We start from the raw sequence: 15,480 nt of genomic DNA on the forward strand, positions 1-15,480 counted from the left end.
AGTGAACATTTTTTTTGTGGGATACACAAGGCAATTCTAGGTCTTGTGGCATATTTTGGTTAACCTATCCCCAATTCAATGGAATTGCAACAGTGCATGCACAATGCATTCTTCCATCACATGTACAGCTGATTCTCAAGATCTTGCACACTAATGATGCAGAGATCAACAAGGTCTATGGTCTGGTGCAGAGTTCAACCACCTTGGCCTGGATGATGGCAAAGTTCTTGGCAGTCTGGCAAAGTAATCTTCCAAGCAAGGGCTTTGGGATGGAGATGCAATATGGCAGTGGTGGAAGGGACTTTGTGGATCTGAGGCTCTTTTCCCTGTTGCCTCCAATCATCCTTCAAATCCCACCAACATCAGCCGCCTCAGAACACAGCTGGTCCTTGATTGGGAACACACACACCAAAGCACGCAACAGGCTGACCAATACAAGGGGTCAAAAATTGGTGGCCATTCGGGCATATTTTTTGCCTGTCAACGAGCTAACCTCAACTAGATTGGAAAATGACAGTTAAGATGAGGCCTCAGAGTCTGATGTTCAAGAGGTGGACATTGAGGAGGTCCAGGGAGAAGACATGGAAGCCTGAGAGGAACATAACCAAAGCTTTAGTTTCTAGACTATAATTCTACAGATGTGTGTTGAAAACGTTTTTGGAAGATGCGATGGATCATTGGGAATCATTCAATATTTCTATCAGGAATCAAGGTAAGACCCAGATGCAGACATGTCGAATTGACAGTGGTTTAATTGTCCAACAGGAGCAGGCAATAGACAGGTTAAAGCGGGCAGGGGTCAGTAAAACAGAGGTAGGGCAAAGGTACGGTACGGTAGGCAGGGTCAGGGTTGGCACGGGTCAGTAAAACAGAGGTAGGGCAAAGGTACCGTACGGTAGGCAGGGTCAGGGTAGGCAGAGGTCAACAATCCAGAGGTGGGGCAAAGGTTCAGGTTGGCAAACAGGGGCAGGCAGAGCAGTCAGGCAGGCGGGCTCAGAGTCAGGACAGGCTCAGGGTCAGGCAGAGCAGTCAGGCAGGCGGGCTCAGAGTCAGGACAGGCTCAGGGTCAGGCAGAGCAGTCAGGCAGGCGGGCTCAGAGTCAGGACAGGGTCAGGCAGAGCAGTCAGGCAGGCGGGCTCAGAGTCAGGACAGGCTCAGGGTCAGGCAGAGCAGTCAGGCAGACGGGCTCAGAGTCAGGAGAGGCTCAGGGTCAGGGGCAGGCAGAGCAGTCAGGCAGGCGGGCTCAGAGTCAGAACAGGCTCAGGGGCAGGCAGAGCAGTCAGGCAGGCGGGCTCAGAGTCAGGACAAGCTCAGGGTCAGGACAAGCTCAGAGTCAAGACAGGCTCAGGGTCAGGACAGGCTCAGAACAGGCTCAGGGTCAGGGGCAGGCAGAGCAGTCAGGCAGGCGGGCTCAGAGTCAGAACAGGCTCAGAGGCAGGCAGGGCAGTCAGGCAGGCGGGCTCAGAGTCACGACAAGCAAGAGCTGAGAACAAAAACGCTGGCTGACTTGACAAACAAGGACGAACTGGCAACGGACAAAACGAGAACACAGGTATAAATACAGGGGATAATGGAGAAGATGGGCGACACCTGGAGGGGGGTGGATACTATCACAAGGACAATCACAAGGACAGGTGAAACCGATCAGTGTGTGACAATTCCCTCTTTTGTTGTTCAGTGAAATCATCGCATGTGAAGAGTCATCTCATTTAATTAAAGTTCTATTCGTAACTAAATAGTTTTTTTTGTTTTTTTCTATTGGAAGAATTTAATCATTTGTAATTATGTCTACTCATGATAAGGTAAAAGGTTTATGTTTCTGTCTCCATATGATTTGGTAAATATATCCAGTACAAAAAACATCTACATTTAAATGGTATTAATATTAATTTGCATATATGTCCATTAATTCCCAAGTTTCCACCTCTGAATATTCCCCAAAATATGCAACCCTAGCTGCAATCAAGTTGTGTTTTGTCTTCACTGTACAATGGCTCACTCTTCTCTTCAATAAACATGAGCATTTCCTTCAGGATGATCAGTATGCCTAGCAGTGTCTTTGAGTGCATAACCATGAACAAATGTCACGCAATACCCATGCAGGAGTCGGTCTCGGGAGTTCAGATGCTCTTATGCATACCTGTTCAGTGTGTTTAGGAATAGTGCCGTTGTCTTTCAGGGCTGGCCCAGTTGGCTGGTCTCCAGGGTGGTGGTTTGAGTTGAAAGGTGGTCTACAGTAGACTTTCCCCCTTCTGTGGTGACTCCTCACGCTTTGGGCCACTCAACCTCTTCCTCCGGGAAAAAACACTAAATCATACATGACTTCTGACTCGGTTCCTCTTCCTTAAATAGAGCTTTATTCCAATGTAAAAATCATGAGCAGATGGATTTTATCTTCAGATAGGAATGTAAGTTCAGAAAACCCCAACTATTTAATATCCAGAGTGTAATTGAATTCCAGCTAGATGTCAAATGTTGATGGAGGGGAGGGTTGTGTAGAGGGGTGGACATCAGGGTCGACATGTCTACTGCTTCGCTGCCTCTAGGTGAAAGCCGAAGCCAGCAGGTAAAAAGGGAATAGACTCATTTCCCCAGACAGACCCAGATACAGACAGAACAGTGAGAACCAGCTGTGCCCAGTAGGAGCTGTTCATCCCTACTGTGAAATTACCTCATAATGTAGGGTCACTAACATTGTTTTATAACACTGATTACTGTAATCCAGCCCATTCTGTGCCAAGGTCCTGTCTATTCTATTCAGTCCTGATATTTTCTGCAGAACGATATTGGAAAAAGCTAAATATTGTGATACTTCCATCAGAAAATGTATCACAACTTAATAATGATGTTCTTTGTATTGAATCTGAAAGCATAACCATTGTCTGTAGTCTGCGCGTAGGGGACTATTTGAGTTGTCTGCTGAAGCTGTAATAGGTTGTTCAGTGTAAATGATTATCATAACATTATTTCCCTCATGATAATACTTTAGGTTGGCAGCATCACCTGAACTCCACATTACCTTTGTTGGAAGCACACATGTTTGTTTTGTTCATTTAACTGTCTTACTGACAGACAGACAGACAGACAGACAGACAGACAGACAGACAGACAGACAGACAGACAGACAGACAGACAGACAGACAGACAGACAGACAGACAGACAGACAGACAGACTGACTGACTGACTGACTGACTGACTGACTGACTGACTGACAGACAGACATTGTACTGTAGATATACAGTGGGGCAAAAAAGTATTTAGTCAGCCACCAATTGTGCAAGTTCTCCCACTTAAAAAGAAGAGAGAGGCCTGTAATTTCGTCATAGGTACACTTCAACTATGACAGACAAAATTAGAAAAATAAATCCAGAAATCCAGAAAATCACATTGTAGGATTTTTAATGAATTTATTTGCAAATTATGGTGGAAAATAAGTATTTGGTCACCTACAAACAAGCAAGATTTCTGTCTCTCACAGACCTGTAACTTCTTCTTTAAGAGGCTCCTCTGTCCTCCACTCGTTACCTGTATTAATGGCACCTGTTTGAACTTGTTATCAGTATAAAAGACACCTGTCCACAACCTCAAACAGTCACACTCCAAACTCCACTATGGCCAAGACCAAAGAGCTGTCAAAGGACACCAGAAACAAAATATTAGACCTGCACCAGGCTGGGAAGACTGAATCTGCAATAGGTAAGCAGCTTGGTTTGAAGAAATCAACTGTGGGAGCAATTATTAGGAAATGGAAGACATACAAGACCACTGATAATCTCCCTCGATCTGGGGCTCCACGCAAGATCTCACCCCGTGGGGTCAAAATGATCACAAGGACTGTGAGCAAGAATCCCAGAACCACACAGGGGGGCCTAGTGAATGACCTGCAGAGAGCTGGCACCAAAGTAACAAAGCCTACCATCAGTAACACACTACGCCGCCTGTCCAGGCCCATCTGAAGTTTGCTAGAGAGCATTTGGATGATCCAGAAGAAGATTGGGAGAATGTCATATGGTCAGATGAAACCAAAATATAACTTTTTGGTAAAAACTCAACTCGTCGTGTTTGGAGGACAAAGAATGCTGAGTTGCATCTAAAGAACACCATACCTACTGTGAAGCATGGGGGTGGAAACATCATGCTTTGGGGCTGTTTTTCTGCAAAGTGACCAGGACGACTGATCTGTGTAAAGGAAAGAATGAATGGGGCCATGTATCGTGAGATTTTGAGTGAAAACCTCCTTCCATCAGCAAGGGTATTGAAGATGAAACGTGGCTGGGTCTTTCAGCATGACAATGATCCCAAACACACCGCCCGGGCAACGAAGGAGTGGCTTCGTAAGAAGCATTTCAAGGTCCTGGAGTGGCCTAGCCAGTCTCCAGATCTCAACCCCATAGAAAATCTTTGGAGGGAGTTGAAAGTCCGTGTTGCCCAGCAACAGCCCAGGAATGGGCCAAAATACCAGCAACAGTGTGTGGAAACCTTTTGAAGACTTACAGAAAACGTTTGACCTCTGTCATTGACAACAAAGGGTATATAACAAAGTATTGAGAAACTTTTGTTTTTAACCAAATACTTATTTTCCACCATAATTTGCAAATAAATTCATTAAAAATCCTACAATAGTTGAAGTGTACCTATGATGAAAATTACAGGCCTCTCTCATATTTTTAAGTGGGAGAACTTGCACAATTGGTGGCTGACTAAATACCTTTTTGCCCCACTGTATATACTGAGACAAAATATAAATGCATCATGCAACAATTTCTAATATTTTACTGAGTTACAGTTCATATAAGGAAATCAGTCAATTGAAAAAAATGTTTTAGGCCCTAATCTATGGATTCCACATGACTGAGAATACAGATATGCATCTGTTGGTCACAGAAACCTTTAAAAAATGTTGGGGCGTGGGATCAGAAAACCAGTCAATATCCGGTGTCACTACCATTTGCCTCATACTGAGTGACACATCTCATTTGAGTTGATCAGGCTGTTGATTGTGGCTTGTGGAATGTTGTCTCACTCCTCTTCAATGGCTGTGTGAAGTTGCTGGATATTGACGGGAACTGGAAGACACTGTCGTACACGTCGATCCAGAGCATCCCAAACCTGCTCAGTGGGTGACATAGAGAAACACTCACTAACAGGGATGTACATTTGAGAGAAAAAAAGCTTTTTGTGTGTATGGACAATTTCAGAGATCATTTTTTTCAGCTTATGAAACATGGGACCAACACTTTACATGTTGCGTTTATATTTTTGTTCTGTGTAGATACAGATAGTCTGCTTTCACAGTCACAAAGCAACAACAGTATGATAGAGATAGAAACCATTATGGTGATTAAAATATTGGATTTGGATTGGGGTCCCCTCAGCTAAAGGAGAATTAAATTCTCTGTCTGGTTAGTCCGCCAGTATTTCATCCATGGGCTGGGCTGATCCCATGTGAAATCATTAAGGAATTAATTAATTAATATGATTGGTTCTTACCAACATAACCTTTAATTGTTAAACAAAATACACTTGCATTTCTCCTAGTGCTAATATATATTTACTTTGATTCGGATAGGGCATGGCACACACACATACACACACACACACACATATTGTGTGTAAATGTGTAGAATGAGTTGAGACTTTGAATGCAGGTTAAGCGGCACATGGTCAGACTGAATGTTAAGCGGCACATGGTCAGACTTTGAATGCTAAGCAGCACATGGTCAGACTTTGAATGCTAAGAGGCACATGGTCAGACTTTGAATGCTAAGAGGCACATGGTCAGACTTTGAATGCTAAGCAGCACATGGTCAGACTTTGAATACTAAGAGGCACATGGTCAGACTTTGAATGCTAAGAGGCACATGGTCAGACTTTGAATACTAAGAGGCACATGGTCAGACTTTGAATTCTAAGAGGCACATGGTCAGACTTTGAATACTAAGAGGCACATGGTCAGACTTTGAATGCTAAGAGGCACATGGTCAGACTTTGAATGCAGGTTAAGAGGCACATGGTCAGACTTTGAATGCAGGTTAAGAGGCACATGGTCAGACTTTGAATGCTAAGCGGCACATGGTCAGTATTAAATGTACTGTGTGGTGTAAAGCTGAGAAACAACACCACTGCCTCTTGCTCTCTGTCTCTCTCGCTCTGTGCTTAACTTAATTATACTAAAAAGAAACTCTAATCCAAACCAGATAATCTGTCCAATGTTTTCTCTCCTTTTCTATTTACATCCCTCTGTATGTGTCTAAACCTGACTATGAAAAATATATATTTTTTAATGCCTAGACAACACTGGAATGAGTTGCCATGACATTAAGACCCTTATACAAGCAGAGAGCCTTGGGAAATAAGCACAGAGTCAGTTTATGCATTGACAGCCACCGCTCTATCAGGTTGATATCCTAATATAAAGCATTGGCTTGGGACTGTGGTATGTTTGCAGTAAAACTGGGAAATGCCTTCCAGATATACTGTGTATACTGCATACATGTATATCAGATTAGACATTTATGAACCTCAGGGCACATAAAAAGAGTTGACGCAGATAAAATTTGATTTTATTGTTAGTGTAGATGAACAGCTGTACAGATGAATTATAAAGAGAAAGTTTACTGGTTTACCATGTTCTCTGTTCAGATTCCCCAGATCAGCTATGCCTCCACAGCCCCAGAGTTGAGTGACAATAACCGCTACGACTTCTTCTCGCGTGTGGTCCCTCCTGACTCGTACCAGGCCCAGGCTATGGTGGACATAGTCAAGGCAATGGGCTGGAACTATGTGTCTACACTGGCATCAGAGGGAAGCTACGGGGAGAGTGGAGTTGATTCCTTCCAGCAGATCTCGAGAGAGGCAGGTACAGTCAACAAGCTCCTCTCCTCTCTTCCTGGTACAATATATATAATCTGTTACGTTAATCAGCTGTCCATCATAATACATGTATTGGCTGCTGTAGCCGAAAACAGCCATTCTGAAGTCTATCGTCTCCTCTCTGTGGTCAACACATTCTTCCTGTGGCCATCATCAATTAATAATGAGATCTCCGAGAGCACAAATATGGATTATTGCTGGTAGCCGTCATGTTTTATTCTCATTCATATTTCATTTTTATTTGTTCAGTATCAACATCAATGTCCATGTCTTCTCTCTCTGAAGGAGGTCTGTGCATCGCACAGTCTCTTAAGATCCCACGGGAGCCCAAGCCGGGAGAGTTTGACAAGATCATTAAAAGGCTGATGGAAACTTCCAATGCCCGGGGGGTCATCATATTTGCAAATGAGGATGACATCAAGTAAGTGATAGAGAAGTTACGCCGTAGAGAACTGCATGTTAGATTCTCCTCTCTTCGGTGATGGTTCACTGTAATTAGAATGCAGTCTCCATATGAATGAGGCTCAGAAGTATGAATGGAATACTGTCTAGAGTGTTCTATTAGGTATTTAAGGAGGGGGATTTATAAAAAGGAAAACCCAACTGGCCCCCTAGTGAATTCATCTATGTGGTACCTGAGGATTAAATGTCTGTGGAGCTCAAATGGAATTTGCATTGATTGATGCAATCAATTGTGCTTCTACACCTGCATTGCTTGCTGTTTGGGGTTTTAGGCTGGGTTTCTGTACAGCACTTTGAGATATCAGCTGATGTAAGAAGGGCTATATAAATAAATTGGATTTGATTGAGTGAGAGACATGTCTGTTTCATGCCTGAACTGATCCAAACTATGGGCTCAGTTGATTCAAGCTTGGGTGGAAAAGGAGATGAACTTAATATGAAAATATGTGAAGTACCCTTGTGTGTTCTAATTGAACCATACATCTTAAAGGATGAAAAACGACCACTGTCCTGTCCCATGACACATAAAAGAGAAACATAGATTGTATTATCTGATTTAAATAAAAGGTAAATGTAGGTTATCATTGAACCGGAAAAAGGATATTCAAAAATTATGGAATAGATGTCATACAGGATCAGTCATCCATTTCTTTAAATTACCATGGTTTTACAAGGACACAATTGCATGAGTTAATGTACTCAATGACTCATGTCTTTTTGCTGCTGCTCTGCTCTTGCCACGTACAGTGTAACAGAATCAGACTCTCTTGGAAAGCACTCATGTTAGTCTCTTTTCCAACCATGTTTCTGTAGGATTTCCATGTGGAACGTTTTTAACACAAAACCTGCCTATTTCTTTCAGATTGCACGATACTGTAGGTCACATGTTTTATCTAATATCATTGTGCCACTTGTCCTGTATATATATATATATATGTGTGTGTGTGTGTGTGTGTGTGTGTGTGTGTGTGTGTGTGTGTGTGTGTGTGTGTGTGTGTGTGTGTGTGTGTGTGTGTGCGTGCGTGCGTGCGTGCGTGCGTGCGTGCGTGCGTGCGTGCGTGTGTGTGCGTGCCTGCGTGCGCTGCAGGAAGGACAAACAAGACATGTACTACAGTATATGTTGTGTTGTAGTCTTACATCTCTATAAGGTGTGTTGGCAGCCAATCCATCTGATTGATTCCATCTACTTGCCTGGAAGCAGTCATGTCTCCCTGTCAGTTGTTAAACGTATATCAGCACACCATATGGAATATGGAGTTGTCAGGTGGCATTATGTAAATTGCCTAAAGATTTGTGTGAATATATTTCATTTCCTTCTGTACGATAAGATTAAGCCTCCCCTACTGTTGATTCTATTCTCACCTCAGAGACTTGGTTGCTTATTATTCTGACACACAAAGCACCTTTGGTGTACGTCTTGTTTGAAATTTGAATGTGAAAAACAGGAAAGTCTGTCTCTGATTGCTATAGTCTAGGCTACTGTGCCCTAGACTAGAGTTTAACCCACTCCATTTCCTCCTTTGTGTGTGTGTGTGTGTGTGTGTAGACGGGTTCTGGAGGCAGCGAAGAGGGCCAACCTCACGGGTCACTTCCTGTTTGTAGGTTCTGACAGCTGGGGTGCCAAGAGCTCCCCTATCCTAGACCAGGAGGACGTGGCTGAGGGAGCTGTCACCATTCTACCCAAGAGAGCCTCTATTGAAGGTATCCCCAACAACCCTACATTCCAATTCAACCACCTAACATCCCAATCCAACAACCCTACATCCAAATTCAACAATCCTACATCCCAATCCAACAACCGTACATCCCAAGCCAACAACCCTACATCCCAAGCCAACAACCCTACATCCCAAACCAACAACCCTACATCCCAATCCAACAACCCTACATCACAATCCAAAAACCCTACATCCCAATCCAACAACCCTACATCACAATCCAACAACCCTACATCCCAATCCAACAACCATACATCACACTTCAACAACCCTACATTACAATCCAACAACCCTACATCCCAAACCAACAACCCTACATCCCAATCCAACAACCCTACATCACAATCCAAAAACCCTACATCCCAATCCAAAAACCATACATCACAATCCAACAACCATACATCACACTTCAACAACCCTACATTATAATCCAACAACCCTACATCCCAAACCAACAACCCTACATCCCAAACCAACAATGCCTATGTATCATTGCCATGGTGGTTGATCAAAGGGATAAGATGCCACTGTTTGCCACTTCACTAATCCTCTGACTGGATGTTTTGTTTCCATGGCTCAGGCTTCGACCAGTACTTCACCTCCAGATCATTAGAGAACAACCGTAGAAACATTTGGTTCGCTGAGTTCTGGGAGGACGATTTCAGGTGTAAACTGACAAGGCCAGGCATCAAAATAGACAGCGAAAAGAAAAAGTGTACAGGTCAGAACCTAGCATTGATTAAACATCAACGTTGGTTACTCTATTTTGTAGTGATAGGACACTGGCAATAGTGTATCTTTCTCTCGCTCTCTACACCTCCCCCTCTCTCTCTCCATGTGACAGGAGAGGAGAGGATAAATCGTGACACTGCCTATGAGCAGGAGGGGAAGGTGCAGTTTGTAATCGATGCGGTCTACGCCATGGCCCATGCCTTACACAGCATGCACCTGGACCTGTGCCCCGGCGCCATGGGCGTCTGTGACAAGATGGATCCTGTGGAGGGCCGGTTGCTGCTCAACTATATTCGTTCTGTGAACTTTAACGGTGGGTTATTATTGTGCCTTACTGACACAGCAGATGTGTATTTTGAACGTGTGAGGGATTTAGCTCAGCTAACTACTGCATCTACTTAGGAAGAGCTGGCTGGCTGGCTGACTGGTAGAGTTGTCTGATGGTGATACACTGTGGGCATCCTTCTCCTCCATGCTAACGTGCTGTGCTGTGGTTCTGAGAATACATCTCTTTAAGCCACTGTCAGTCCCCAATCCCACCACCATTGTCTAGGCACAAAATCCCCTTCTCCTCCCCGCTGTCCCTCCCTGGGCTTCTCATCTCATAACAGACCATTTTTGTTCTGTGTTGCTTTTGTGGGACGGAAGCTTTCTATGAGAAACATTCCCATTTAGACTGCCCCTCTGTGCCAGTGTCATCTGAAAACACTCTGTGAAGGGAATGCCTGAAGGGACCTACCAAACAAGCAATATGCATTACTGCAGAGAACCTGCTAAGTCCTTATTTCCATGCAGGCATTTCAAATGAGGCTTCCTTTATCTTTAAGGTGGAGGAGAACCGCATCTGTATTTATCTGAAAATGGTTCGCAAATGGTCAGATGTCGCTGTACAGTTCAGCTAACTAACGGTCAGATGGCGCTGTACAGTTCAGCTAACTAACGGTCAGATGGCGCTGTACAGTTCAGCATAACTAACGGTCAGATGGCGCTGTACAGTTCAGCTAACTAACGGTCAGAGGGTGCTATACAGTTCAGCAAATCTAATGCAAATGAAACAGCTGCTCATCCATTGAAGATAAAAGACCTTGGCTAATGCAACAATTGTATTTGCCAATCACGTTTTTAAATGTTCTGTCCTTTGATTTACCAAAATCAGTGATTGTCCTTTATGCAATTCAAAATCCATCTGTTTTTATTTTGTCCTTGTTTAGAAAATGAAAGGAAATGTGTCTCTGTGTGGTATTTGAGGGAAGGAAAGTGTCTGAATGAATAATACATATGCAACAGCTGGTTGGGTTGAAGTACAGGACTGTAAAAAGCTCAGAGGAATATGCACAAAGTGGAGTATTTAGGAGTTCTGTTGCATAAAGCCTGTCTTCTACCTTGGTTTAGGAGTTCTGTTGCATAAAGCCTGTCTTCTACCTTGGTTTAGGAGTTCTGTTGCATAAAGCCTGTCTTCTACCTTGGTTTAGGAGTTCTGTTGCATAAAGCCTGTATTCTACCTTGGTTTAGGAGATCTGTTGCATAAAGCCTGTCTTCTACCTTGGTTTAGGAGTTCTGTTGCATAAAGCCTGTCTTCTACCTTGGTTTAGGAGTTCTGTTGCATAAAGCCTGTCTTCTACCTTGGTTTAGGAGATCTGTTGCATAAAGCCTGTATTCTACCTTGGTTTAGGAGTTCTGTTGCATAAAGCCTGTCTTCTACCTTGGTTTAGGAGTTCTGTTGCATAAAGCCTGTCTTCTACCTTGGTTTAGGAGTTCTGTTGCATAAAGCCTGTCTTCTACCTTGGTTTAGGAGTTCTGTTGCATAAAGCCTGTCTTCTACCTTGGTTTAGGAGTTCTGTTGCATAAAGCCTGTCTTCTACCTTGGTTTAGGAGTTCTGTTGCATAAAGCCTGTCTTCTACCTTGGTTTAGGAGTTCTGTTGCATAAAGCCTGTCTTCTACCTTGGTTTAGGAGTTCTGTTGCATAAAGCCTGTCTTCTACCTTGGTTTAGGAGTTCTGTTGCATAAAGCCTGTCTTCTACCTTGGTTTAGGAGTTCTGTTGCATAAAGCCTGTCTTCTACCTTGGTTTAGGAGTTCTGTTGCATAAAGCCTGTCTTCTACCTTGGTTTAGGAGTTCTGTTGCATAAAGCCTGTCTTCTACCTTGGTTTAGGAGTTCTGTTGCATAAAGCCTGTATTCTACCTTGGTTTAGGAGATCTGTTGCATAAAGCCTGTCTTCTACCTTGGTTTAGGAGTTCTGTTGCATAAAGCCTGTCTTCTACCTTGGTTTAGGAGTTCTGTTGCATAAAGCCTGTATTCTACCTTGGTTTAGGAGATCTGTTGCATAAAGCCTGTATTCTACCTTGGTTTAGGAGTTCTGTTGCATAAAGCCTGTCTTCTACCTTGGTTTAGGAGTTCTGTTGCATAAAGCCTGTCTTCTACCTTGGTTTAGGAGTTCTGTTGCATAAAGCCTGTCTTCTACCTTGGTTTAGGAGTTCTGTTGCATAAAGCCTGTATTCTACCTTGGTTTAGGAGATCTGTTGCATAAAGCCTGTATTCTACCTTGGTTTAGGAGTTCTGTTGCATAAAGCCTGTCTTCTACCTTGGTTTAGGAGTTCTGTTGCATAAAGCCTGTCTTCTACCTTGGTTTAGGAGTTCTGTTGCATAAAGCCTGTCTTCTACCTTGGTTTAGGAGTTCTGTTGCATAAAGCCTGTATTCTACCTTGGTTTAGGAGATCTGTTGCATAAAGCCTGTATTCTACCTTGGTTTAGGAGTTCTGTTGCATAAAGCCTGTCTTCTACCTTGGTTTAGGAGTTCTGTTGCATAAAGCCTGTCTTCTACCTTGGTTTAGGAGTTCTGTTGCATAAAGCCTGTCTTCTACCTTGGTTTAGGAGTTCTGTTGCATAAAGCCTGTATTCTACCTTGGTTTAGGAGATCTGTTGCATAAAGCCTGTATTCTACCTTGGTTTAGGAGTTCTGTTGCATAAAGCCTGTCTTCTACCTTGGTTTAGGAGTTCTGTTGCATAAAGCCTGTCTTCTACCTTGGTTTAGGAGTTCTGTTGCATAAAGCCTGTCTTCTACCTTGGTTTAGGAGTTCTGTTGCATAAAGCCTGTATTCTACCTTGGTTTAGGAGATCTGTTGCATAAAGCCTGTATTCTACCTTGGTTTAGGAGTTCTGTTGCATAAAGCCTGTCTTCTACCTTGGTTTAGGAGTTCTGTTGCATAAAGCCTGTCTTCTACCTTGGTTTAGGAGTTCTGTTGCATAAAGCCTGTCTTCTACCTTGGTTTAGGAGTTCTGTTGCATAAAGCCTGTCTTCTACCTTGGTTTAGGAGTTCTGTTTAGGTTTCTGTACAGCACTTTGAGATATCAGCTGATGTACGAAGGGCTATATAAATAAATTTGATTTGTTGCATAAAGCCTGTACTCTACCTTGGTTTAGGAGTTCTGTTGCATAAAGCCTGTCTTCTACCTTGGTTTAGGAGTTCTGTTGCATAAAGCCTGTCTTCTACCTTGGTTCTGGTCTATCCTCAATATGTTGAAAGGACCAATCATGCAAACCTTGGTATAACTAAAGCGTTAAAATCAAATTGACATGCTTCACAATCACTCAAGTCACATTTTTACATCATACCCTTCTGCTGTATATCCACTAAGAACTACTGTATATTCCCTCGATACAATCTTCTTGAAAGGATGATGATAGTGTGTTCCCTACTTATTATTTATGACAGGTGGACTTGTTTGGAGGCAATGTTGACATGTATCAGTGATCAGATAACACTGTATCTTCCCATTGACACCGATTTTCACGTGCATTATGCATTTATGTTTCATAGAATCAATTTATGTTACTTACTGGTCAGCGATTTCAGCAGTACTATCGGTAAATCTGTTATTTCCCTCAATGTGATTGAATTTGCTGGTTTGTCTCACTAGGCTTCTCTTGTGTTTTCATACAGGCAGCGCAGGGACAGGAGTTCTATTCAATGAGAATGGAGATGCACCAGGACGATATGACATCTTCCAGTACCAGATGTCAAACACTACCATTCCTGGATACAGAGTCATAGGTCAATGGACCAACAATCTGCGACTCAATGTAACTCATATTTAAGGACAATTACATTGTCTGTCTGAACATCTTGCTACATTGTTGATGATTTGTGAGAAGAAAGATATATTTTTTTAACTACATTTATAGCACTCATACTGTCCTCTCTCTCTCTCTCTCTCTTTCTTTCTCTCTCTCTCTCTCTCTCTCTCTCTCTCTCTCTCTCTCCCTCTCTCTCTCTCCCTCGCTTTCTCCCTCTCTCTTTCTCTCTCTCTCTCTCTCTCTCTCCCTCTCTCTCTCTCTCTCTCTCTCTCTCTCTCTCTCTCTCTCTCTCTCTCTCTCTCTCTCTCTCTCTCTCTCTCTCTCTCTCTCTCTCTCTCTCTCTCTCTCTTTCTCTCCCCCTCTCTCTCTCCCTCGCTTTCTCCCTCTCTCTCTCTCTCTCCCCCCTCTCTCTCTCTCCCTCGCTTTCTCGCTTTCTCCCTCTCTCTCTCTCTCCCTCTCTCCCTCTCACTTTCTCTCTCTCTACTGTAGATGGAGGAGATGCAGTGGTCAGGTGGGGACCGTCAGATCCCTGACTCAGTGTGCAGTTTCCCCTGTAACCCTGGAGAGAGGAAGAAGATGGTGAAGGGTGTGCCCTGCTGCTGGCACTGTGAGCTGTGTGACGGCTACCAATACCAGCAGGATGAGATGACCTGTGAGACTTGCCCCTTCAACATGCGCCCTACGCCTAACCGGACGAGCTGCCGGTCCACACCCATCATCAAGCTGGAGTGGCACTCCCCCTGGGCCATCATCCCTGTGTTCCTGGCCATCCTGGGTATCCTGGCCACCTCCTTTGTTGTCATCACCTTCATCCGCTTCAACGACACGCCCATCGTCCGCGCCTCTGGCCGGGAGCTCAGCTACGTCCTCCTCACGGGTATCTTTCTCATCTACCTCATCACTTTCCTCATGATCGCAGAGCCAGGTGCAGTGGTGTGTGCGTTCCGCCGGCTGCTGCTAGGCCTGGGCATGGCCATCACCTACTCCGCCATGCTCACCAAGACCAACCGCATCTACCGCATCTTTGAGCAGGGCAAGAAGTCTGTGTCGCCACCTAAGTTCATCAGCCCCACCTCTCAGCTGGCCATCACGTTCATCCTCATGTCTGTACAGGTGAGTTTCAGGGCATGCTCAGAGCGAGGCAACGCTAGTTGGTTCCCCTGGTGTATTGATTTGCGTCAGGTTTAATGTGTTGGGTGTCTACTTGCTCTCACTGTAGCTAGCACTAGCTCTATGTGCTCATCAAGCTACAACATCAAGGTCTTTCGTGTACTGGTGTTGATTAGTATGTAGTGGTAGTGTGTTTCGTATATGGTAATGTTACATATGTATATCCTCCAATGCTTTTTAAGCTACAACATCAAGGTCTCTTTAGGATAGATATTGATTTATTCGTGTACTGTAGTAGTACATTCATTATAAAGATAAATATATAAAATGTCATATCCAGAACTTGAAAAGTTCAGTAATTATCTTGTCAATCAAGATAAACTCTGTGATATATTAAATACATGTATTTTTGATTTAAGGCAATACTGTGAAAAGATTATGATTTTATGCCAACATAGTGATTGATTTGAATGCAAACTGATAAACCTCATCAATGTGAGTGCTTATC

General features: G+C 43.6%; 1 protein-coding gene across 2 annotated transcripts in view; it reads left to right on the forward strand.

Annotated features, from left to right (window-relative positions):
• grm6a (glutamate receptor, metabotropic 6a) overlaps positions 1–15,480 on the forward strand; it is a 45,757-nt gene that overhangs the window by 19,558 nt on the left and 10,719 nt on the right. For both annotated transcript variants that reach the window (XM_031803504.1, XM_031803503.1), the window contains exons 3-9: positions 6,644–6,860; positions 7,160–7,295; positions 8,883–9,037; positions 9,635–9,775; positions 9,899–10,099; positions 13,729–13,868; positions 14,352–14,975. In XM_031803504.1, the coding sequence (XP_031659364.1) occupies positions 6,644–6,860; positions 7,160–7,295; positions 8,883–9,037; positions 9,635–9,775; positions 9,899–10,099; positions 13,729–13,868; positions 14,352–14,975 (1,614 nt within the window). The remainder of the gene's footprint in view (positions 1–6,643; positions 6,861–7,159; positions 7,296–8,882; positions 9,038–9,634; positions 9,776–9,898; positions 10,100–13,728; positions 13,869–14,351; positions 14,976–15,480) is intronic.

Source organism: Oncorhynchus kisutch, linkage group LG24, assembly GCF_002021735.2.
Source record: "Oncorhynchus kisutch isolate 150728-3 linkage group LG24, Okis_V2, whole genome shotgun sequence".
Lineage (NCBI taxonomy): Eukaryota > Metazoa > Chordata > Actinopteri > Salmoniformes > Salmonidae > Oncorhynchus > Oncorhynchus kisutch.